This window comes from Porites lutea, chromosome 3 (assembly GCF_958299795.1).
Source record: "Porites lutea chromosome 3, jaPorLute2.1, whole genome shotgun sequence".
Classification (NCBI taxonomy): Eukaryota; Metazoa; Cnidaria; class Anthozoa; order Scleractinia; family Poritidae; genus Porites; species Porites lutea.
The window spans coordinates 46,973,866-46,999,016 of NC_133203.1; the positions used below are offsets into that span (position 1 = coordinate 46,973,866).

The following is a 25,151-nucleotide window of genomic DNA, read 5'->3' on the forward strand; positions in this document are numbered from 1 at the left end:
CATCTTTTTCCCGCCTTCTCGAAGCCACCTGGAGAAACGAGAACATCAGATAGGTTGGATAAATAAATCTTTCTGAACCTGAAAAACATATAACTTACTTTGGTTATCACTAGAATAATCGATAAAGTAGATCAAAATTAATTAAATTTAACATTTTAGGGACAGATTTACGTTAAAAAGTGTTATCAACGTAGAAGAAAAGAAAGATCACAAAAAAGGAGTGCGCTATCTACTGGAGCTGGTAAGAATTATATACGAAATAACAAAAGGATGTTTAAAATAGTATTGTTACCGGTTTTACGCCTGGATTTTGTTTTTCTTGCGCAGCAAAATCGCAGCTTGGTCAGTATTCACCTTTTAAAGTCCTTGTCATAATTCCCCTTCAGATTGTTTACATACTATGTTTAACGCAAAATGTCCAAGATAAACCGTCGATTTTGCACATAATGATCATAAAGAGAAATGTGTAGCGTCATTCTCTCTTTTAAAACTAATAATGTTTTTTTTCCTCTTTTCACAGGAACTTCTCGACAATGACAAAGGTAGAGTCTAAAATACCCTTCCATTGGGAATGCACTGTGGCTGAGAGGTTAAGAAAGTAAACCATAGCATTAAGGATGGCTAAAGAAAGCGATTGATTAAAAGTGGCGCCTTATGTTAGCTTTACTGTTCATGTTATCAGCTAAAAAGCGAACTCAAATCATCGGAGTTTTGATCAGTCAACACACCACAATCAACTATTTTCTATTTGTGTAACTACACTTTAAAAAAGTTCAAAACTACAAACCAATGAATTACTGTAATAAATTCACTCAACCCAGGTTGATCCAATTGGTGAAATATAAAAGTAGTTAAAATGAGAACAAGCATCTTTCTTTGTACTGAGTAAAGAAAAGCTCTTTGAGGCAGCACTACGAGGCCCGGTCGGGTATAGAAATGGCGCCCTTAAGTCTTCTACATGTTCAATTTACAGGTCACTATGAAAGGACCACAATAATTCAATATTGCATCTCTTTTTTGAGATTCGTTAATTTTTTTTCTACCAGGCGGATCTCTGAGGGATGACTCATCGTTCATTGTTTTGTTTAATTTTTAGGACGTTCTGTTCGCTTATCCGAATATATTTACAAACCCATCCACAACAGTACCACTGACATATGCTATCCAGAGGGCTTTCAGTGGAAAAGGAATGTGTCCGTTTCTGTTGTTGTAACGGGTAAGCAAAACATACATTAAAATCAATAAATATCCAGTGGATAAAAACTAAATTTTTGACTTCAATATATAATCTCTGAAATAGAAAATCAGCTGAGATTAACAAAATCTGTTGTGTAAAAATATGTTTGAAGTATATCTTGTGATGCTAGAAGACTAATTTTTACTACTTGATATTTTTGAACAGTTAAAAACTATGGTCCATGGATTAAGTTCCTAATCGATCAGTTGGCTTGGGTAAGTAGGTCTTCGTCTACAGTTACACTGAATCGAAATAATTACCTTAATCTTTCTAATAGCCTCTCACTCTTTTTCGAGAAGCCCCGCCTAGCACAGAGGACATTAAGATGAATTCTCACTTCTGTAACCCCTTCCTAATTGCTACGATTTGATTTGTTACCACACAACTCTCTCTTGGTTACACTAAACAGTCATATTCTTTGACTGAAAAAAACTGTACATATTGATTATCTATAGATTGTACAAACTCAAAAGTTCCAGGCGTAAGGTTTTCGTTGTCTTACACAGCGATTTTACCAACCCTTCAAGATGGAGTTTTTCAGCAATACCTTCAATAAAGTAAAGCTACCATGGGTTGCCTTTCAAGTCTTCAATAGGCCCCTCTCTCTTTAACATGCCCCCTCCAAATAAGTTCAAATTATTTGGATGTTTGGATGAAGTTGATGTACAAGTTTGATTAGACTCAAAACTAAAATGTTTTCTTGTCATGTTTTGTCTCTGATAAGCCTCAGTCGCTGTTAAAATCCTCGGGAGAGATTACAGCAATTAGGGTCACACAAAAAGGCAAATTCCACTCAACATTTTACAAATATGTTTATATCTCATCAGTTTTACAAACGAGGAACTGATCGGAACTTCTTCCTTGTCATTGTGGATTTCAACAGCACAGATGTGGATATTTTTAAGATGAGGGAAAGAAGTGAAATAAAAGACAGGTGCTTTGTTTATAGCCAGTGTTATAGCTCACAAATTTGAAGCGTGTTACGTTAGACTGTCTATTTAGCTAAAATGATCAAATTGTTATTGCGATGGATAGATTTTCATGTACCCCGTGCTATTAGGAGTGTAGGACTGATGTTTGTCACGTGGACCGATCCGGCCGGGGCTTTAGTGGCCTGTAAGGCTGATTCATCGTGACGTCATTGTTTACATTTTTGCTCATTAGCATACGATTTAACCCATAGAAGATTTAGTCGTTTATACCAATAGGCTATTTGCACGATGACATCATTTACTACTACGACCAGAATCCTTCAGGATTTTCCCTTCTTGTGCAAATTACGGCTTTCGTCATTTAAATCTCGCTGGGATTACCAAATTTAAATATGAAAAGAAAAACGAAAAGGATTCTGGTCATAGTAGCAAAATGACGCCATCATGCAAATGACCTATTAGATTCAAAAATTAAAAAAAGCTGGTTTATGTCTGCAGTTTGTGCAAGTTTCAGCTCCTTACCATCAGTAACAAAGAAAATAGCAGCAATTAAAAACTGAAAAATTGCTGGGTGGCAAAGTGTTAGTGAGCTCATATCTTCTTTGTAAATTTTGGGGTTTTTCAAAGGGAATTTCTCCGAGACTATTTGGTATATCGGGCTCAAAATTTCAGAGATGACGAAATTGTTATGCTCTTTCAATATTCAGAAATTTCTTGTTTTTATCTTCATCATAATAATCCTATGCTAATGAGGCAAAAAATTTAAACAAGGATTCGCCTATAGCTCCTGCAAGTCTCCTGTGGCTCAGTGGTAGAGCATCTAGACTAGTTACCAGAACGTCATAGGTTCGACTCCTGTTTGGAATACTCGGTGAATTTTTTCTTCCGAGCCACCTGTATCATGATCCCCGCTATTCAAGGCTTCGTGTTCCGGGCACAGATGACGTAAAACAAAAGACTTCTTTGTTTTCTGTTCAGGGTAAAATCTGTTTGGTATTGTTTCATGGTTTTTGTTCTTTTATCAGGTAAAATGTATCCGGTACACTAAGTAAATGCCATGATCACTGACTGAAAAAAACGACATATTTCTCATGAAACATAAACTTTTTCTAGAGCTGGGAAACAGCGCAACAAAATAACCTCAACAGTTATTGTTTAAATTTCTTACTAATAAAAGTGTTGCGGATAACAGCAACAGAGTAGGTTTTGTAGCTTGGAATACTGAAGATCAGATTACCCCAAAGATAAAAAGGACAATTCCAACAAAGAACACGGTTTTAAACTCAAGCTAGCAACCCAATCTTCGAAAATCTGGTTTTATGAACTTATTTTAACTTTGTTTTTTTATATATCTGACTCATTTATAGGATTATTATATTAAAACACTTCACTGAATTTCACAAGACAAAGGCTCTTAACGACGGAGTACGCTTTGTCAAGGTGAGACTAACGTTTGTTTTACCTGTTTTAAAAGGTGAAACACTGAATTGAGTAAGTTGTCCTAATTTTTTCAGTCTCCTCAATACAACGTGGATAGATAATAAGGTGGCCCGAACCCTCTCCTTCTGAACACTAAAAAGAAAGAAAAAGAGTAATCAGCACAAATGTTCTATATTTATGCGTTGTCAAAGGAGCCACGAAAACTGACGTTTTAATCTGCTATCCTGTCAACTAGGACCCCAACAGCATTATATTTACCGCGGATCTTCACATCAAGTTTCCAGCGAACATATTTGATGAAATACGTAAGGCAAGTATGATAATTATTATTATGTGGAGGTCTTCAGCGACTTCAGCAGAAAGGGTGGAAAGCGCGCAGGTTTTAAAGCCTTAACGCAAACTGTCGCGTAACACTTTAGAATCACACTGCGCTTCTAGAAAACAAAGTTTCTTTATAGATCCGATGTGCTGATACTTCAGCATGATTTTGTCGTGGTTTTGTCTTCTTCTTTTCTTTTATAATTTAGTTGAGACCCTTCTGTTTATACTATACTTTGCAAGAAATAAACACTGACTCTAGGGCGCTTATAATCATCAGTCAGTTTTCAGATCAGAGTCCAGTCCAAAGAGGCTTTCACTATTCTGTCCGGGCCCCGGTTGTTCAAAAGTTGGATAGCGTTATTCACCGGATTAAATCACTATCCAGCGGATAAGTATTACGGGAAACAATTCCGTTATCCGCTGGATAGTAATTTATTCGGTGGATAGTGCGCTCCAACGTTTGAAAAAGCAGGGCCAGCAGGATTAGTGTATTGCATAAGGGTATAGGCAGGGCAGGAAAGAAAGGAAAGGGTTTCAAGCGAAAACCTTTGGAACAGCCCATTTCATTTTCAAAATGACCGGTCCGGCTGCCCAGTTTTGGTTGAGACTCTTGCTTTTTCTAAGACACCTGATATAGCATGACTCGTAGCCAAGTTTAGGGCTCTTAACAGCCTTTTACAGTTAGTTTTTACCATATTGTATGAAGTACTGATTAACTCATACAAGAACGAAACAACTGTGTTTGCTATGCAGCAATCCACGTTTTATTTTGTTCAAGTTCTATCAGTGTCGTCTTCTAACAAAGTTAATTCTCTGTAGTTATTTGTTAAACTCATACACGTAGCATGCGCGTTTGCAGTAATTTGCTTCAGCTATTTCAGAGAAACGTCTCAATCAGTTGCTTTGAAGACTCCTATGGCTTGATCTGAGTTTTTGAGAGAAAACGTGAAACTTAAAGACCTTAACACTTGCTGAATTATCTTTTCTTTACAGCACGCTATTCAAGGACGTAGCTTTTACTCGCCCGCTGTTCTTAAGCTGAAATGTGGTTATTCAATAACGCATCAACAAGGTATCAATTTCCCTGATATTGTCTTTACTGCCGGTGTGTGACCATACGACGCACCTTGATCATCTTATCGGCGGTGTCCGATAGTGCAAAGAGACTGGCTATGAAACCTGCAAACATAAAAGACGAAAATTGGAAGTTACGTCACTTACCTGACCATGCACAATCAAATAAACTTAATTGAGTTCTGAGACTCGATGGAGAAAATTTTATACCGTTTTTAAAACAATTCACTTCAACGCCACGGTTTTTAATTTGGCATTTTCTTTTAGTGACAAATGCGTATTTTTTTACGTATTCGCCATCTTATACTGAGTCAGTGACCGAGACTAGAATTTTTCCGCGAAATGTCACGTGATACAACAATACTTTCAATCAATTTTCCGCTCTTTTCACCACTGACAGCTTAAACATTTTCCCGCCTTTTTAAGTCCATTGAAACCTGATTGGTCCTGATTGATTTGTCTCTCCAATTCTTGCATTGATAAATATTCTTTTTTGAATACTCTTGCTGATTGCATGTTCTTATAAATTTCTTATTCTTCATTACAGCTTTCTGGGAAATGAGGGGATATGGTTTGTTTGGTGGGTATAAATCAGACTGGGACAGGTTTGAGGGAATGGACGAGGCTAAGTTCACTACAAGATGGGGTGGGGAGGACTGGGATCTAATGGATAGGTAAGCGTAAATTTTTTTAAGGTTAAGTTGCCTCCAGGCCACAGTTGTTCTAACGTCCGATAAGGCTATCCACCGGATAAATCACAACCCAGGGTCCAGTTTTTCGAAAGGTGGATAACGCTATCCACTGGATAAATTTGTATCCAGTGGATAGAGCAATTGGTTTCCCTGATATTTATCAGGCCCGAGTTGTACAAAAGGTGGATAGCGCTATCCGGTGGATAAATCTCTATCCAGTGGATAGCGCAATTGGTTTCCCAAATACTTATCCGCTGGATAGTGATTTATCCGGTGGATAGCGCTATCCAACGTTTGAACAACCGGGGCCAGATGGATAGTAGTTTTTCTGGTGGATAACGTTATCCAGCGTTTGAATAACCGGAGGCTGTATAATAGATGTTTTGCTACATGGATCAGCAATCATTACATGCATATACTGCTTGAGTCATGACGCACACTTTGCCGCGCTCAAAAGTGGCATCATATTTTCCCGTAGATCACAAGTTACACGTTTTATGCTCCCAAATGTGTTGTGTGGAGCTATAGCTTAAAGTAGTGTTTCGTAAGGCCTCTAAAGGGTTCCCAACACGGCTCCAACGTCTATGCTTTGCTTATATATAAGCCGTCGAATGCTCAATTTGGACATACGCATGAGACACTATACTTAAATTTGCGTTATACTCCCCATGAATTGTGTCACTTGTTTCGATGACGCCATTGTTAAGCAGTCATTTGTACGAAGGCTAGATTAGAAACGTCATGCTTGGTCAAGGGACTTTGTTAAAGTATAGTGCTCTTCCCCGCCTGAAATCGATGGATTGATTGTGTAGTTTTAGTAAAATCTATTCAATTTGTGATTTTGTTTTTAACAGAGCAATAGGCGCTAATTTAGAAATAGAGAGGTTACGACTTCCGAAGTTTTATCACTACTTTCACGAAAGAAACAGTGACTGGTACGAAAACGCAAGAATATGACTCTTTTGTGGTTGAGGATTTTGTTGGAGAAGAGCTTTGAAGCATTCAAGAACTATTAAAGCCTCTTTGGCGGACGATAAAGTGAACATGAGAAGTAAAAAGTTCTTAAGACTTCCTTCAGTTGTCAAAGTCTGCTTTGACCATCCGCCGCCGCTGGTACGGCTTTTATAATTTACAGACGTTGAGCGTCAGTAGTACAAAATCTTCGCAAATTAAACAGAATAAGTAATTAAAAATGTTGGCATAAGGTGAAGCAAACTTATTGCCTGAAGTATGTTCTCTCACGATTTTTACTTTATTATTATAATTATTATTATTTTATTTTTTTTATTGTTTTTTTTTTTTTTTTGGCAAGTTCCAAAGTGTTTCGTTTCTAATCGACTCCTCTCTCTGTTGGTCAGTCGGCGGCCAAGGAGAAAAGGAAAAAAAAGGACAAATAATCATGCATGTGATCTTGAATTGCGAGACTAGGCCTTTTTAAGAATTCCTTTTAAAAAATGTAAGCTAATATTTAAAAACCAGCTTGTAACAATTTTGTAGCATTTCCATTTCATTTTAGCCAAGTGAGAGAAGCACGAGCTCGCGCGTGTGAGAGCTTTTTGCCCACGACCCCTGTTACGCAGGATAGTTCAAATTAACTAATTTGTTCGGGAGTAATAAATAGCAAAAAAATTTACTGCCTTGTGTTCAGTGTCATTCACTGTATTTGTTTAAGTTTTTTATACTGGGGATTAGTGGATTTGTTATGTCCACAACTTGAACAACCTCGTTCCCACGGCTTTTCAGGTAAGAGGTTTGTTTCAGACGAAACTTGTGTCATACATCATCTTGGGGAAGTGAAAAGCGAAAAATTTGTTTTATCAATCGAGTTGATAGATTGAAATATATCAAATGAATCCTATTTTGAACTGCAGATAAAGATATGAAAGTCAACATGATAGTCCGGGAGCTAGGGACGTTTTGCTTAACCCAGAGGACGGAAAAGGTTTGACGATGGATTTTGATAGATTAAAGTAACCTCTTTTTGGCTAGATAGTTCGTGGTTTCAAATTGTGGTATGCGTTTTGAGTAAGAGTTATGTTTTTAACAGTCGACAACAGTGAAAATGAATTCAACATGAAAGCGAGGCTGAAAGTTGAAACCAAGCACGGTGGGCAAACAGGATGCCAAATGTGGCTACTTAGGAACTACTTGTGCAGTTTTTATCTGTTTGAGCTCAAAGTTTGCAAGATGGTAGGACTGTGTATTCCAAACAATCGTATGCTTTTTGTTTTTCGATATTGATGGTTTTTGGCGGGAAAATGACGTCACAAGATTGACAGCACCATTAAATTTCAACTAATGGCGTAACAAATAGGTAATTTTGAAGGACGGCGAAGAGATAGAAACAAATGTGAATTTTTTTTTTAAAAAAAACTCAATTGCTTTAGGAGATATAGCATTTCGAAATTTGCTTTTGTTTCTAAAGATAGTAACAAAATGGCGGGAATTTCACAAATCAAGGCTTAATAACTCTTTAACCAACTGAGCTTTTCAAAAACTGTTTTCACATTTGTTTCTATCTCGTCACCCTCTTTCAAAATTACCTATTTGTTAGGTTTGGATAAATTCTGCAGGCAGAATTTCGAGCAGAATAAGAGGTTTTTGATGCTTGCATTCTGCCGGCAGAATAAGGCATTTTCGAGCTGAACTTGAGCAGTACAAGGGAGAATCAGCGGCACTAATGATATGCAGAACAGTTATAAGAAAAATTTGTATAGGTAATAGCATGATTTCTAGTGATATTTGGCATAAATACCACGAGTGATATTTTAAAATTGTTATACGAAATTTCACGAGCCGTTAGGGGAGTGAAATTTGAGACAATTTTGAAATATCACAAGTGGTATTTATGCCAAATATCACGTACAAATCATGCTATTATTTGTTTATACTACTACCCGCAAAGGGTTTGTAATTTTCACATGTAGGTATTTCAAATTAAGCTGAAATACCACTGCTCTAAGCCAATCAAATTGCAGAAATTTTTCATGTAGTAGTATAAAGGCTGAAATCAGGGCAGTTGATAGCCAATGAGATTTGACAATTTTGTTATAGTTATGATTAAAAACTCAATAAAAAAAAAAGGGAAAATACCTCGTGATTAATTTGATTATTTAATAGCTACAACGCACTCCTATTAAAAGTAAGACGAATTTAGTACAATTTTGCTACGCATAGTGGATATGTAATTAGTTTTTAGGGGTTATTCCCAAGCTCCCCTCCACATTTGCGAAAATACAGACGGTTCAAAGGACCGAAAATTTTTTCGGATACCGAGCAGAATTCGAGCAGAATAAGGGTGTCCGAGCAATTCTGAGCAGAATGAGTGCTTCTTACGTGCACTGTCGGCACAGGCAGAATAAGCCATTCTACGATGAGTTTTAGCGAGAATATCGTAGTGGCGGGAACAATTTATCAAATGTAAGAAGTTTTATCAATAATTTGAGATTGACTACGTTACAGCCTTTCAGTAGGTAAACAGGGCCTACTTGTACCGCTTGTATGCGTTAATTAAATGTTAATTAGATTCGCTTACATGCGGTCAATTCCGAGCGTATCAGGTGGCTCATTTGGCTTTGTGTACGGGTGTTCCAAGTGAGAATACTTTTTAGTCAGCCTAGTCCCTAGGCTTAATCCCTAGGCGTTCTCGGCTCGGTCAATCATGGACTCTACCGTGAGCTGTGACGTCACCGGGAGACACCCGCCCGCTCTCTCCCAGACTTCGCGCGGGCAACGAGGCAGGAGAGAACGCCTAGGCACTAGGCTACTTTTTAGTATGTTACAATGAAACCTTTCACCTTCGTGCAGCGGACAAAGCGGTAAATAATGACAATCGATTCTATAACGATAAAAACGATAAAAATGATAATCAATAAAATAAGAATCCCTTATCTTGTGAGTGTTTCTATCGATTGATCGATTATATCGATATCAGTTGATCTATGGTTATCGATCTATCAATCGGTTTACATCGATTGACGAGCCGGGCAGAAATACTTCAGCATGTTTCTCTAATCCAATCAAACGTTTTTTTGTCACGTGAAGGCTACTTTATACTATACCAGTCACACCAAGTATACATTTCGTTTCAGAACCACAACAATGTAAAACTCAGCGTTGGAAAAAGGTAACACTATGTTCCGTGAAAAAAAGATGTGGTGAAAAAAGAGTCTGAATGGGAAAAATTGTCTTTATTTTTGGCCAGTTGTTAAACAAAGGGTATTTTTTGGTGAGTTAATTTTTTTTTTAAGTTGTCGATCAATAGTTCATTCAATAAATTTTATTTAAAGCAAAAGTGAAGTCATAATTCCGAGTTTCAGTTCATAGCCGTGCTTGTTCATGCTATTTCAAAACATTTGTGTGTGTGTGTCTTTTTTTTTTTTGGTAAGCAAACTACATTTAAAAAAAACTACATCAACTACAGACAAGATCTACATAAAGCATAAATAAATTAATATACTCTTTAAAATATAATACTAAAACAAACATCCTGTTATTCTAAACACGTTTCCAACATCGTTGAAGGCCCCTCCTTCAGCAACACCGTAAAAATTTCCTAAGATATATTTTTATTCTTGATTAGATCTATAGGAAGCCACAAGAAATCGAGAACTTCCATCAGCAATCCTGGAAAAGCACGCCATTTATCTTTAGCAAGAAATTTAACACATAAAACGGATGCCTGATTTAAATCGCCTCCAATTTTCACAAACATCAGAGAGTTTAATGCGTTCTTCTGCTCAGTAAAGTGGTGCAAAGTATACTCTGAAAACCAGAAATTTCCGATGAAGGTATGTTTGCCTGATTTGTAAGAAACTATGCATGTAGTGAATATATGAACTAAACAATCAGATACTATGTTTTTTTATTTCTTTTCTAGATTGTGGCAACTGCACCCCTTTTCATCATCTTGACTCTTTCATGCGTTGTTTCTTCTCCAGTTATCGTTACAGAGGCTGAATCGAACGATTTTCCCAGTAAGTTGTTGACGTTACTTAGACATTATGTAAGGTTTAATAAAGGTGCAGAATTTTCAAATGGAGATTAGAAGACACAAAAAGACGGTAAAATGACCGAGTTAATTTCAAATGTATTAGAATGGCCTTTTCAGGGACCCGGTTAACTTTTTGGTTATGACTATAAATCGAAAAGGTAGTCACATGGAATTTACCAAAGATAGCTCAAAGCCGAGTTTTAATGTTCAGTTTTTGATAAAAAAGAAACTTGCCCAATCCGATAATTAATAAATAGAGTGATTCTTTAGACAACCAAATTTTGTTCTTTGCAGATGTTCCAAGTTTCCATAGCTAATTCAACTACCTTTTTCAAACCTAGATATCGCCTTTAGGTGTTACGCTCAAAGCATGTCAAGTGTGCATGTAGCGTTCCCAGTGTCGCTAGTGGACTAATAAATTCCTGAATGGAAAAATGATTCGGTTTGTCGATTCGATAATCCATTCATAACATGAAAAATCCAATCGTCAAATTGGACCTCGATTCAATAATTAAATGTTGATTTATTCGATTTATGAACAAAATCTAATTGTTCTTTATTCTTGTCTGTTGTGTTCAATCGTATTTGACCTGCTTTGACTGTAATTGCGACGGCATTCAAGCGCTTAAAATCACTTTGTTAAAGCGTCTTCTGCTCTTTCCGGCCTTTCAGGTGTTTCTTTGTTGTTGCGGAAACTATCGGTAGTTATAGCTATAGATGTGTTTTGATATTGTTTAGTGCAGGGTTTAGTGTCTATTTAATTTTTGTATTACTTCATTTCTTGATCACCCTCGTCCGAGACACTGAAAAACCACCAAGGTATTTGGTTAATGCTCGGCTCTTTCATATTCATAGTTTGCTTGTAAACTCTCGAATCTTTCGTAAAAAATGTAAAAATTGGAAAGAAATAAGTTTCTTTTGTCTGAACATAAATCGTTAAACGCGGAAAACGCTCGGCATAATCCATAAAAAAATTTGAAGATTGTATCACCCGTTGAACAAAGATGCTGTGTCACACCTCAGAAGAAGCACGGTATTTATCATATCGCTCCCTTTTAAAACGGCGGTGCTTTTGTTGAAAGTATCTTGGAGAACTCTAAGAAGATATATGAGCATGTTGGTTTTCTTGTGGAGTGCGTTTCTTAGAATTTAGTTAGTTTCAACTTTCAGCCTAGCTTTCGTGTTAAAATCATTTTAGCTGTTATCGACTTCTAAATACATACCTGTAACTCAAAACGTATACCACAATTTGAATCACGAACTACCTAGCCAAAAAGAGGGTGCTCTGAATCTATCAAAATCCATCTTCAAACCTTTGCTGTTCACTGGGTTAAGCAAAACGTCCCTAGCTCCCGGACTATAAAGACTGATTGAAGATGTATGAAAGTTCGACCATATTAAGTGAATCAGTTTAAGAGAAAATATTTGCACTTTTCCTTAGCCTGCGAGCAAGCTCTCCTGGGGTTCCCGGGGGTACGGGGGTCAGGGAGGGATGAGGGGAAGGAGAGCTTGCACTTGCGTCTCATAAATTTGAATATCTGCGTCCCAGAACAGGATGCGAAATGCTGATTGGCTGATTTCTAATCAGGCATTAACGTAATGCCCCCCTTCCCCCCGCCCCCCTCCCGCCGAGGACTTGCTTGCATGCCTAACAGGCTAGACGCTTTCATTGGCGTGAAACCTTTGATCTATAAGGCTAGCCCAATCGATTTTGAAATGCAAATTTAGCCTCCTTAGATAAGCCCCTCCGAATATAAGCCCGTCAAAAAGGGCCTTTGAAAAATATAAGCCCCTGGGCTTATTTTCGGAATTTTACGGTACTTTAAAAACATGTTTAGTTGGTGTGAATGAGGCATTAGTCTAGGCCCGAAGCCTAGACTAATGCTAAAAGAATAACCTGGAATTATAACCTGATGAAAATATTTTGAGTAAAACTCGTAAATATGATTTTCCTTTTCAGTCTTTCGAACTGGACGTGAAAAGCGTCAAACAGTCCAAATCACCGATTTTCGGAGCTGTCTGGTGATGGATGGGAGAGATCCTTTCCTCTATGTAAGGAACTGCCCTTCTGCCATAAAGTGGAATGTAAAATGCAAATTTGAATATAATATCATATGCACATACCCAAAAAACAGATCCCGTTATTTGTACTGGAGCTGCTCTAAAAGGGCTCTCAACCCTAAATGCTGTGACGTTGTATGCCCTTAAAACATGTATCTGATTAGCAATGTTTATCATCTGTTTTCGTTAATATCTTAAAAAAACGCTTTACTGCTTCTCGCCTGAGAAAGAAGAACAGTTCATTTTCCATAGTGATACGCCACTTGCACATCTCCCACAATGCACCTTGTTCCCCCCCCAACCCCCACCCCCCCCCCCCCCCAAAAAAAAAAATGTTGCATAAGCATTGTTTCTAATTTCTCTTGGGAGGGCTGTAATACCCAGGGGAAAAGAAAAACAAAGGTTGTGCAACTTTTTTTGTTGGGGTGGCGGGGGGGGGCAAATAAGGTGCATTATGGGAGATGTGCAAGTAGAGTATTCAAAATAAGTGCAATGTAACAGTGACGTAAATGATTTCGTAATGTGTACATTATTCTGTAATAAAATACAATACGCTATTGCTTTTTGCATGAATGAAGGTACGAACTTCAAGACAACTTTTGTGAAAGGACAATTGTCAAGCCTTGAGCTCAGTTCTTGAATAATAAAATACACATTTTATCAAGACCCTTTTGCAGCGTCCCTCGAGTTCCCTGACGAAGTAGTCAAAAAGGTGAAACTCAGTTGCTAACCAGCTTGCACGTGTTTCAGCCAGGTGGCTTGTGAAGTAGGATTGTTGGTCCTGCCTAAATTCGCAACGGGTCATAAACAAATTTGAGTTTCACTCAGAAAAACTGGGAAAAAGTGGAACGGTACCTGTAACTTTCGTAAAGAAAGAGTTTTCTCACGGCCATAGGTGTTTGAGACCGGCCGTTGCATTTTGGTCAACAATTACGTTAAACTTCAGCTTCACTGTTCCTTCACACAATCTAGACTCCCTTTGTGTGAGTGTGTGTGGGTGGGTGTTTTATAGCTATTTATAAAATAACTAAGGTAATAAGCGCGTTCTGATTGGTTAAAAACCAATGGTTTATTGTGCCGGTAAACTCATAGAAAACTTAATTTTTACAAAAGACGGAATAAAAACAAAATAGCGTTGTCACTTACTTAGGCAGCGGAATGAAGTGAAATGCCCATTTAACTTAGTAGATGTCATGGATGGAGTCTTTGCTTCAAAAGAACCTTTTTCAAATAATGAATATCTGATTTTGGGTGCCACTTTTTTAGGTACGCACGCCTGGTATTTTGCCTCTGCTAATTCTAATCGTGTTAATATATATCTGCGAAGGGGATATCCTATCACGGCAGATGTGCAGGTGAAAATGTTAAGATAATCAAAGTGCGAGTGTTCAGTAGATAATAAAAAAATACTGATAAAAAGGTCCGGGGTCAGCGTTTTTAAAGATGGTACTTGTCGGCCATTTTCACAGACTGCCTTCACAGGCTGCTTTTCAATGACACCATTTGGCAAAGAGTTCCAGTCTGTGTTTGTACGTGCAATAAAACTGTGTTGGTCCTGGTTTTGGCACTCACTTGATGAATTTCGTAGGATAGAATTGCCTAGTGCCCTGTCGCCTTTTAAATAATATATAGGGTGGAAATGTATAAAACCTCGTTGTGAGTCGTGCCACTTTCCTTCTCGGTACCACTTCGGTGAATAATTGTTTAGTATTCTTATTCGCGGCCATGTCCTTAACATCCGACCGCGGGATGTCCCCTAATGGTTCATTTTCCACAGTTGTGAATACCTTTGTGTTAGAATGAGGACAAGGCGTGGTGTTCAGTTGGGGGGGGGGGGAGGGGATTCGAAGTTGTGCGCTCTTTTGAAAAGGGGGCGTAAGTCGACCTATCTATGAGGCTTGCACAGACGACGTGGAGGCTGCGTATTCAAAATTTGAATGTCTAGGCTACCCGAGAGGACAAAGAAAAACCAGCATGTTCAGTTTTTACGCCACCATTGCAATAGGGCAGTTTTTCCCAGTTATTCTCGCGTTTCCCAGATAAAAGTGAACGAAGGCAACCAGAACAAGGGTGACAAATTCAAAAGTAGCAGAAGATATTTGGTTTAATTATCTTTATCTGAAACTCAGGTTCATATTTGCTTGCACGAACTATATTAAAAGCACTGCCATAACATCAGATCATGTAGTATCCATTACACAAACTAATACATTATTAGACAAAGTATTACTTACGCTAACACACTCATTACAATTTTAATTTTATTACATTTTAAGACAGGAATTGTTAAATATACAGTATTGGATAGGTAATGTTAAATACAGGTTGTCAACTTAGCTGAGTTATATCTACTTTGCAATATGCATGATGTTAATTTTTGAAGAAATTCAGATAAACACTTCAGACAGCGTTTATCAAAAACCTCCCCCTTACCTCCCCCCTTAAGAACGTGCATTATCTGGGATGATTTCCAAGGAAATAAGGAAATAAGAAGACTGAGAGAAGCAATGATACTTTAATAACGAGAAAAGGCAAGATGCTGATTGCCAGCTGCCTAATCTGGAGTTAAACCGTTGGGAGTCAATATTAAAATATTGTAACTGCATGTCATAAGAATTCCATGCGCTTGCAATGCTTTCGAGGCGAACTGGATCTGGTTTCGGAGCGAACATGAAGGCCGAAGAAGATGCCAGTGAGCGGATACGAAATTCTATGGTAACGAGATCTAGAGGAGCTATTGAATTAAAACCGCATAAACCCATTGTGGTTCGAAAGCAAATCAGAACAATAAGCTTCAATCGAGTGAACCATCTATTTCCCAGCTCTCTTAGTTTCTTTTTTTTTTCTTAGACACCTGCGGGCACAAAATGGATAGCGCTCGAGACGCAAGCTTTTAATTCTCATTACTGTGGTAAAATTATTTTACAAGCTTAATTTCAGATTAAAACAATTTTTATTTAATTTTCCCACCGGTTTATCGCTACAGTTTCTTTAGAAGTCAATGGCTTTATTAACTCAACAGTTGCAGCTTGGTATAAATTTATAGAATCAATAGCTTACAACCCACTATTCCACATTCTTTATGTGGCTTATCCATTATCAACTCCTTTACATTACATATTGCGCTTATTATGTATAAAGTTATATACATTAACCAAATCTCATTCACGTTAAACGCAAAGAAAAATCTCCACCCTCTACCCTCAAGGCAACCAAGACCACAGTTGAGGATCGAGAATGAAAAGTAACAAGATCGGGTAACACTACTTGAAGTTTACGAAGTTGATGCACGTTCGGCAAGTGTACGGAATCGCGCGATCGAAAGCGTAACTGATTAGTCAAGGAAATAAAGGTTACAAAAGTACTCTATACATAACAAAGCATAAAATAATTGATAACGGCGACGGAAGTTTAACAAGAGCGCAAAAACATTCATGTAAATACATAGTGTTAAAAAGACGATACACCATTAAGCAAGTCGGTATAAATTAGGTTTACAACATCATGGTGACAGCTAGAGGCTCTTTTTAGATTTACAGGAGGTCGGCTTTGCGCGAAGCTCGCAAAGACATTTAAGTGTTTGCTATAGCGCGCGTTCGAAGTAATCAGTAGTAAGTTTATAATGAAGATTAACGCAAGCCGAAGTAGTTAACGATAGTGGTCGAAAATTACCGAAAGTACCCCGAAGGATTGCGAGGGTGTTTATTAACATTAGAGAGATTAAGATTCACGTTTACGCCAAACGGCAGACGTGAATTTGTACCACGTGACCAAGTTTTCACCTTATTTTCCGTTTACTCTTTATTGCTTCTAAACAAAAACAAGTTGTTTTATGCCAGTTTTAACCATAGGAATTGTTCGGAACTGTTTTTATCTGCTTATTTTTTATTCTGAGAAATTCTCAACTTGAGTCTGACGTTTGCCGTTTGCGGTAAACGTGAATCTTAATCTCTCTATTATAGTGTTCACAAGTTGGAGATAGCGCGCGTTCGAAGTAATGGTATAAGTGTCTTTGACGATTGACGCAAGCTGAAGTAGTCAATGATAGTGGTCGAAAGTTAACGAAAGTAACCCGAAGGATTGCGAGGGTGTTTATTAACCTTACAGTGTTCACAAGTTGGAGATAGCGCGCGTTCGAAGTAATGTCTCTATGAAGATTGAAGCAAGTCGAAGTAGTCAATGATAGTGGTCGAAAGTTACCGAAAGTATCCCGAAAGATGACGAGAGTATTCATTTTGACAAACGCATATAGCCATTTACGATAGCGCCGGTTCGTAAAAATGGTAAGTAAACATGAAGATTTAACGAAGGCCGAAGAAGTCAACGATAGTGGTCAAACGTTGCCGAAAGTATCCCCGAAAGATGGGGACAGTGTTCATTTCACTGAACGCAATTTTGTAAAGGCATTTAAGCGTTTGCCAAAGCGCGTGTTCGAAGTTATGGTAGGTTTAGTATATGAAGATTAACGCAAGCCGAGGTAGTCAACGATAATGGTCGAAAGTTACCGAAAGTACCCCAAAAATGGCGAGAGTGTTCATTACAGTCGTTTAGGAACACGAAGATTAACGAAAGCCGAAGAAGCCGACAACAGTACTCGCAAGTTACCAACACTGCCCCAAAGGTTGGCGAGAGCCCATCATATTTCTCAATCAACATTAACGATATTTTGAATAAACCTATCCTTAATAATTTCAGAACAAAAGAAAAGCCCAGTTGCCCAGTAGCAGTCGTTTCCGTAAGAAGGAAAATCCTTCTTCGAAAATGTTGACTGCTACTGTAGCAGAATTCTACAAAGTTTTATTTAGCTTTTATATTACTGGAAAAAAAATATTAGATTAAGTTTCTTAAGTATTTCATCTTGATCGCTACATCTTCACTTTGGCTGTTTTGTAAGACGCAGGCACTTCTTCTGATGTCCAACTTGAGAAACACGTCCTAAAACAGAAGAAAATGCAATGTTTATCAGTAGACTGTAGAAAAGGAGAAATTTGAGTACTGGTCATTTTGTGCCCTTGTTTTTCGCGTTGGTTAGTTATTTAAGTGATTTACAGTCTAACAGTCCGCTATTTTTTGGACCGCCCCAGCTCGAACCCAGTTGTAAAAGCTGGGGCTATCCAATTCTTCTCAAGAGATAACGTACCTTTCATTGTTGGTGTTTTTTTCATCAGCTAGTACAGGTTTCACCAGATGACGATTTTCCAATCTTGGTACACTATAAAAGTGTAATTTGAAAAAAAACCTGAACTCAGTAAATATAACGACCAAAGTAAATGTCTGTTAGCAAAATACAAATAAAGCATCTCAATGATAAAAAATTCAGGTACTTCTGCCACACCCAACACCATTTTGGGGTTTAACCGTACTTTTTGCAATAAGCACATATAAGAAACTTATATTACTGATTTCCGTTTGCAGTAGGGATAAATGAGTTCATTTCAGTCGTTCACTTCTTTGTTCTCTATTCTCTCACTAGCAAACGACGCCGGGTACTACTCTTACGATGTTGTGCTCTTATTCTAGAGTATATCAATCCGAACTCCTCGAGCTCCTCGTGGTGCTCGATATGTAGGCCTAAGGAGAAAACTATCCATTATACCTGAAGCGTAGAAAACGCCTCCCCACGTGATGAACAAAATTAACCGGGTAGATTCAATCTAGAAAATAAAAAAGCTAAAGAAAAAGAAACAAGCGCTTAGAGGATGTTACCAACAGACTTAAACTGAACTAATACAACCTATTTTGATTTGCAACGATAAGGGATATAGATAAGAAATGAAGTTTAACGCCCACTAAAAATATCTGACCATCAGCTGATATTCTTAGTGGGCCGAGACATAAAAAATCATATCAATAAAGACAAGTCGACTCTCACTGAACCCTCAAACAGCATTTTCCCTGTAACAACAACTGCGCAAGTCGTAAAGTTACACTATAAATACAATAAATTCATTTCCGACGTCTCCACTTAGATATATATAAAGCGTCCAGCAAAAGCCTTGTTATAACCTGCAAAGATATAACAGTGGAGAGTCAAGCACTTAAATAATTTCAAGGTTCAAATCTGTGTTTACTAAGTGAAATATACAATTTGAATCATTACAGTTATCTTTTTATGGTATCCAATCATCTCATAGTATCTCAGTAATAATAATAATTCTATAATAATTCTACTAATAGTTTATTTAACAGATCCATGAAGTGTCTCTTCCATGTTAATTGAAATTATATGCAATTAAAAATAAATTAAATTCAAGTGAAAAAAGTTCTCTCCTCAAATGAAATGATTGTGACTGCAAATCCCATTACCCCTAGTTAAGAGCAGATATCAGGCAAAAACATTAAGGAGTTCTCATATCTTCTCAAGTGGAAACTTTCTAAGGGTATATCTCATTCGTCCTATAGTTAACACCAGAATTCGGGAAAATGCAATTGGGTGTTCTTCTTCTCAGACTAGCAAGCTCCTGCCTCCCTTGCTTGCTGGGTTGGAATCCCAGTTTACCTAATTTTAATAGTACGTAATACCTACGATAGACTGAAGTATCAGTCCTGGGAGCTCCTGACTCCATTGCTTCCTGGGTTGGAATCCCAGTTTCTCTAATTTTAATAGTAAGTAATAACTTTGATAGACTAAAGTATCAGTCCAGGGAGCTCCTGACTCCCTTGCTTGCTGGGTTGGAATCCCAGTTTATCTAGGTTAACTAGTAAGTTTCATCTATTATTGACTGAAGTATCAGTCCAGGGAGCTCCTGTCTCCCTTGCTTGCTGGGTTGGAATCCCAGTTTACCTAATTTTAATAGTAAGTAATAACTACGATAGACTGAAGTATCAGTCCAGGGAGCTCCTGACTCCATTGCTTCCTGGGTTGGAGTCCCAGTTTCTCTAATTTTAATAGTAAGTAATAACTTTGATAGACTAAAGTATCAGTCCAGGGAGCTCCTGACTCCCTTGCTAACTGGGTTGGAATCCCAGTTTATCTAGGTTTACTAGTAAGTTTCATCTATTATTGACTGAAGTATCAGTCCAAGGAGCACCTGTCTCTCTTGCTTGTTAGGCTGGAATCCCAGTTTATCTAGTTTTAACAGTAAGTTTCATCTATTATTGACTGAAGTGTCAGTCCAGGGAGCTCCTGTCTCCCTTGCTTGCTGGGTTGGAATCCCAGTTTATCTACTTTTAATAGTAAGTTTCATCTATTATTGACTGAAGTATCAGTCCAGGGAGCTCGTGTCTCCCTTGCTTACTGGGTTGGAATCCCAGTTTATCTACTTTTAATAATAAGTTTCATCTATTACTGACTGAAGTATCAGTCAAGGGAGCTCCTGTCTCCCTTGCTTGCTGGGTTGGAATCCCAGTTTATTAACTTTCAATAGTAAGTTTCGTCTATTATCGACTGAAATATCAGTCCAGGGAGCTCGATCCTCTCTCCCTTGCTTGCTGGGTTGGAATCCCAGTTTATCTAGTTTTAAGAGTAACTTTCATCTATTATTAACTGAAGTATCAGTCCAGGGAGCTCATGTCTCAATTGCTTGCTGGGTTGGAATCCCAGTTTATCTAGTTTTAATAGTAAGTTTCATCTATTATTGCCTGAAGTATCAGTCCAGGGAGCTCCTGTCTCCCTTCCTTGCTGGGTTGGAATCTCACTTTATCTACTTTTAATAGTAAGTTTCATCTATTATTGACTGAAGTATCACTCCAGGGATCTGCTGTCTCCATTGCTTGCTGGGTTGGAATCCCAGTTTATCTACTTTTAATAGTAAGTTTCATCTATTATTGACTGAAGTATCAGTCCAGGGAGCTCCTGTCTCCCTTGCTTGCTGGGTTGGAATCCCAGTTTATCTAGTTTTAATAGTAAGTTTTATCTATTATTGACTGAAGTATCAGTCCAGGGAGCTGCTGTCTCCCTTGCTTGCTGGGTTCGAATCCCAGTTTATCTAGTTTTAATAGTAAGTTTTATGTATTATTGACTGAAGTATCAGTCCAGGGAGCTGCTGTCCCCCTTGCTTGCTGGGTTGGAATCCCAGTTTATCTACTTTTAATAGTAAGTTTCATCTATTATTGACTGAAGTATCAGTCTAGGGAGCTCCTGTCTCCCTTGCTTGCTGGGTTGGAATCCCAGTTTACCTAATTTTAATAGTAAGTAATAACTACGATAGACTGAAGTATCAGTCCAGGGAACTCCTGACTCCATTGCTTCCTGGGTTGGAGTCCCAGTTTCTCTAATTTTAATAGTAAGTAATAACTTTGATAGACTAAAGTATCAGTCCAGGAAGCTCCTGACTCCCTTGCTAACTGGGTTGGAATCCCAGTTTATCTAGGTTTACTAGTAAGTTTCATCTATTATTGACTGAAGTATCAGTCCAAGGAGCTCCTGTCTCTCTTGCTTGTTAGGCTGGAATCCCAGTTTATCTAGTTTTAATAGTAAGTTTCATCTATTATTGACTGAAGTGTCAGTCCAGGGAGCTCCTGTCTCCCTTGCTTGCTGGGTTGGAATCCCAGTTTATCTACTTTTAATAGTAAGTTTCATCTATTATTGACTGAAGTATCAGTCCAGGGAGCTCGTGTCTCCCTTGCTTACTGGGTTGGAATCCCAGTTTATCTACTTTTAATAATAAGTTTCATCTATTACTGACTGAAGTATCAGTCAAGGGAGCTCCTGTCTCCCTTGCTTGCTGGGTTGGAATCCCAGTTTATTAACTTTCAATAGTAAGTTTCGTCTATTATCGACTGAAATATCAGTCCAGGGAGCTCGATCCTCTCTCCCTTGCTTGCTGGGTTGGAATCCCAGTTTATCTAGTTTTAAGAGTAACTTTCATCTATTATTAACTGAAGTATCAGTCCAGGGAGCTCCTGTCTCAATTGCTTGCTGGGTTGGAATCCCAGTTTATCTAGTTTTAATAGTAAGTTTCATCTATTATTGCCTGAAGTATCAGTCCAGGGAGCTCCTGTCTCCCTTCCTTGCTGGGTTGGAATCCCACTTTATCTACTTTTAATAGTAAGTTTCATCTATTATTGACTGAAGTATCACTCCAGGGATCTGCTGTCTCCATTGCTTGCTGGGTTGGAATCCCAGTTTATCTACTTTTAATAGTAAGTTTCATCTATTATTGACTGAAGTATCAGTCCAGGGAGCTCCTGTCTCCCTTGCTTGCTGGGTTGGAATCCCAGTTTATCTAGTTTTAATAGTAAGTTTTATCTATTATTGACTGAAGTATCAGTCCAGGGAGCTGCTGTCTCCCTTGCTTGCTGGGTTCGAATCCCAGTTTATCTAGTTTTAATAGTAAGTTTTATCTATTATTGACTGAAGTATCAGTCCAGGGAGCTCCTGTCTCCCTTGCTTGCTGGGTTGGAATCCCAGTTTATCTAGTTTCAATAGTAAGTTTCATCTATTATTGACTAAAGTATCAGTCCAGGGAGCTCCTGTCTCCCTTGCTTGCTGGGTTGGAATCCCAGTTTATTAAGTTTCAATAGTAAGTTTCATCTATTATTCACTAAAGTATCACTCCAGGGAGCTCCTGTCTCCCTTGCTTGCTGGGTTCGAATCCCAGTTTATCTAGTTTTAACAGTAGGTTTCATCTATTATTGACTGAAGTATCAGTCCAGGCATCTGCTGTCTCCCTTGCTCGCTGGGTTCGAATCCCAATTTATCTAGTTTTAATAGTAAGTTTTATGTATTATTACTTGTTGGGTTGGAATCCCAGTTTATCTAGTTTTAATAGTAAGTATCATCTATTATTGACTGAAGTATCAGTCCAGGGAGCTGCTGTCTCCCTTGCTTGCTGGGTTGGATTCCCAGTTTATCTAGTTTTAATAGTAAGTTTTATGTATTATTGACTGAAGTATAACTCCAGGGAGCTGCTGTCTCCCTTCCTTGCTGCGTTCGAATCCCAGTTTATCTACTTTTAATAGTAAGTTTCATCTATTATTGACTAAAGTATCAGTCCAGGGAGCTGCTGTCTCCCTTGCTTGCTAAGTTCGAATCCCAGTTTTTCTAGTTTTAACAGTAGGTTTCATCTATTATTGACTGAAGTATCAGTCCATGGAGCTGCTCAGTCTCCCCTGCTTGCTGGGTTCGAATCCCAGTTTATCTAGTTTTAATAGTAAGTTTTATGTATTATTGACTGAAGTATCAGTCCAGGGAGCTGCTGTCTCCCTTGCTTGCTGGGTTGGAATCCCAGTTTATCTATTTTTAATAGTAAGTTTCATCTATTATTGACTGAAGTATCAGTCCAGGGAGCTCCTGTCTCCCTTGCTTGCTGGGTTGGAATCCCAGTTTATCTAGTTTTAATAGTAACTTTCATCTATTATTGACTGAAGTATCAGTCCAAGGAGCTCCTGTCTCCCTTCCTTGCTGGGTTGGAATTCAAGTTTATTAAGTTTCAATAGTAAGTTTCATCTATTATTGACTAAAGTATCAGTCCAGGGAGATGCTGTCTCCCTTGCTTGCTAAGTTCGAATCCCAGTTTATCTAGTTTTAACAGTAGGTTTCATCTATTATTGACTGAAGTATCAGTCCAGGGAGCTCCTGTCTCCCTTGCTTGCTGGGTTCGAATCCCAGTTTATCTACTTTTAATAGTAAGTTTCATCTATTATTGACTGAAGTATCAGTCTAGGGAGCTGCTGTCTCCCTTGCTTGCTGGGTTGGAATCCCAGTTTATCTAATTTTAATAGTAAGTTTCATCTATTATTGACTAAAGTATCAGTCCAGGGAGCTCCTGTCTCCCTTGCTTGCTGGGTTCGAATCCCAGTTTATCTACTTTTAATAGTAAGTTTCATCTATTATTGACTGAAGTATCAGTCTAGGGAGCTGCTGTCTCCCTTGCTTGCTGGGTTGGAATCCCAGTTTATCTAATTTTAATAGTAAGTTTCATCTATTATTGACTAAAGTATCAGTCCAGGGAGCTCCTGTCTCCCTTGCTTGCTGGGTTGGAATCCCAGTTTATCTACTGTTAATAGTAAGTTTTATCTATTATTGACTGAAGTATCAGTCCAGGGAGCTCCTGTCTCCCTTGCTTGCTGGGTTGGAATCCCAGTTTATCTACTTTTAATAGTAAGTTTCATCTATTATTGACTGAAGTATCAGTCCAGGGAGCTCCTGTCTCCCTTGCTTGCTGGGTTCGAATCCCAGTTTATCTAGTTTTAATAGTAAGTTTTATGTATTATTGACTGAAGTATCAGTCCAGGGAGCTGCTGTCTCCCTTGCTTGCTGGGTTGGAATTCCAGTTTATCTACTTTTAATAGTAAGTTTCATCTATTATTGACTAAAGTATCAGTCCAGGGAGCTGCTGTCTCCCTTGCTTGCTAAGTTCGAATCCCAGTTTTTCTAGTTTTAACAGTAGGTTTCATCTATTATTGACTGAAGTATCAGTCCAGGGAGCTCCTGTCTCCCTTGCTTGCTGGGTTTGAATCCCAGTTTATCTAGTTTTAATAGTAACTTTCATTTATTATTGACTGAAGTATCAGTCCAAGGAGCTCCTGTCTCCCTTCCTTGCTGGGTTGGAATCCCAGTTTATTAAGTTTCAATAGTAAGTTTCATCTATCATTGACTAAAGTATCAGTCCTGGGAGCTGCTGTCTCCCTTGCTTGCTAAGTTCGAATCCCAGTTTATCTAGTTTTAACAGTAGGTTTCATCTATTATTGACTGAAGTATCAGTCCAGGGAGCTCCTGTCTCCCTTGCTTGCTGGGTTGGAATCCCAGTTTATCTAGTTTAAATAGTAAGTTTCATGTATTGTTGACTGAAGTATCAGTCCAGGGAGCTCCTGTCTCCCTTGCTTGCTGGGTTGGAATCCCAGTTTATCTAGTTTAAATAGTAAGTTTCATGTATTGTTGACTGAAGTATCAGTCCAGGGAGCTCCTGTCTCCCTTGCTTGCTGGGTTGGAATCCCAGTTTATCTAGTTTTAATAGTAAGTTTCATCTATTATTGACTGAAGTATAAGTCCGGGGAGCTCGATCCTGTCTCCCTTGCTTGCTGGGTTGGAATCCCAGTTTATTTAGTTTTAATAGTACATTTTATCTATTATTGACTGAAGTATCAGTCCAGGGAGCTGCTGTCTCCCTTGCTTGCTGGGTTGGAATCCCAGTTTATCTAGTTTTAATAGTAAGTTTCATCTATTATTGACTGAATTATCAGTCCAATGAGCTCCTGTCTCCCGTACTATCTTTTCTGGAATCCCAGTTTATCTAGTTTTAATAGTAAGTTTCATCTATTATTGACTGAAGTATCAGTCCAGGGAGCTGCTGTCTCCCTTGCTTGCTGGGTTGGAATCCCAGTTTATCTAGTTTTAATAGTACGTTTTATCTATTATTGACTGTAGTATCAGTCCGGGAGCTCCTGTCTCCCTTGCCTTTTGGGTTGGAATCCCAGTTGCCCTAAGTGCATATTACTTTGAAAATCAGTGATAATCT

At 38.2% G+C, this 25,151-nt stretch overlaps 1 protein-coding gene and 2 long non-coding RNA genes across 3 annotated transcripts in view; 2 read left to right on the forward strand and 1 right to left on the reverse strand.

Moving 5' to 3' along the window:
* Positions 1-7,090, forward strand: part of LOC140929832 (N-acetyl-beta-glucosaminyl-glycoprotein 4-beta-N-acetylgalactosaminyltransferase 1-like) — a 13,864-nt gene extending 6,774 nt beyond the window's left edge. The window contains exons 13-22 of the mRNA XM_073379530.1: positions 160-241; positions 521-542; positions 1,097-1,216; positions 1,403-1,452; positions 2,065-2,171; positions 3,537-3,609; positions 3,845-3,919; positions 4,924-5,002; positions 5,552-5,678; positions 6,551-7,090. Coding sequence (XP_073235631.1) covers positions 160-241; positions 521-542; positions 1,097-1,216; positions 1,403-1,452; positions 2,065-2,171; positions 3,537-3,609; positions 3,845-3,919; positions 4,924-5,002; positions 5,552-5,678; positions 6,551-6,653 — 838 coding nt within the window. The 3' untranslated portion in view covers positions 6,654-7,090. The remainder of the gene's footprint in view (positions 1-159; positions 242-520; positions 543-1,096; positions 1,217-1,402; positions 1,453-2,064; positions 2,172-3,536; positions 3,610-3,844; positions 3,920-4,923; positions 5,003-5,551; positions 5,679-6,550) is intronic.
* A 3,218-nt stretch (positions 7,091-10,308) lies between these two features.
* On the forward strand, positions 10,309-12,829 carry LOC140930889 (uncharacterized). The gene is made up of 3 exons (XR_012164899.1): positions 10,309-10,486; positions 10,576-10,672; positions 12,650-12,829. It is a non-coding gene; the product is annotated as an uncharacterized lncRNA (long non-coding RNA).
* Positions 12,830-16,711: 3,882 nt separating this feature from the next.
* Positions 16,712-18,899, reverse strand: LOC140929833 (uncharacterized). Its single transcript, XR_012164804.1, has 3 exons — positions 18,347-18,899; positions 17,891-17,962; positions 16,712-17,685 (listed from the first exon to the last, which is right to left on the reverse strand). It is a non-coding gene; the product is annotated as an uncharacterized lncRNA (long non-coding RNA).
* Positions 18,900-25,151: the final 6,252 nt, after the last annotated feature.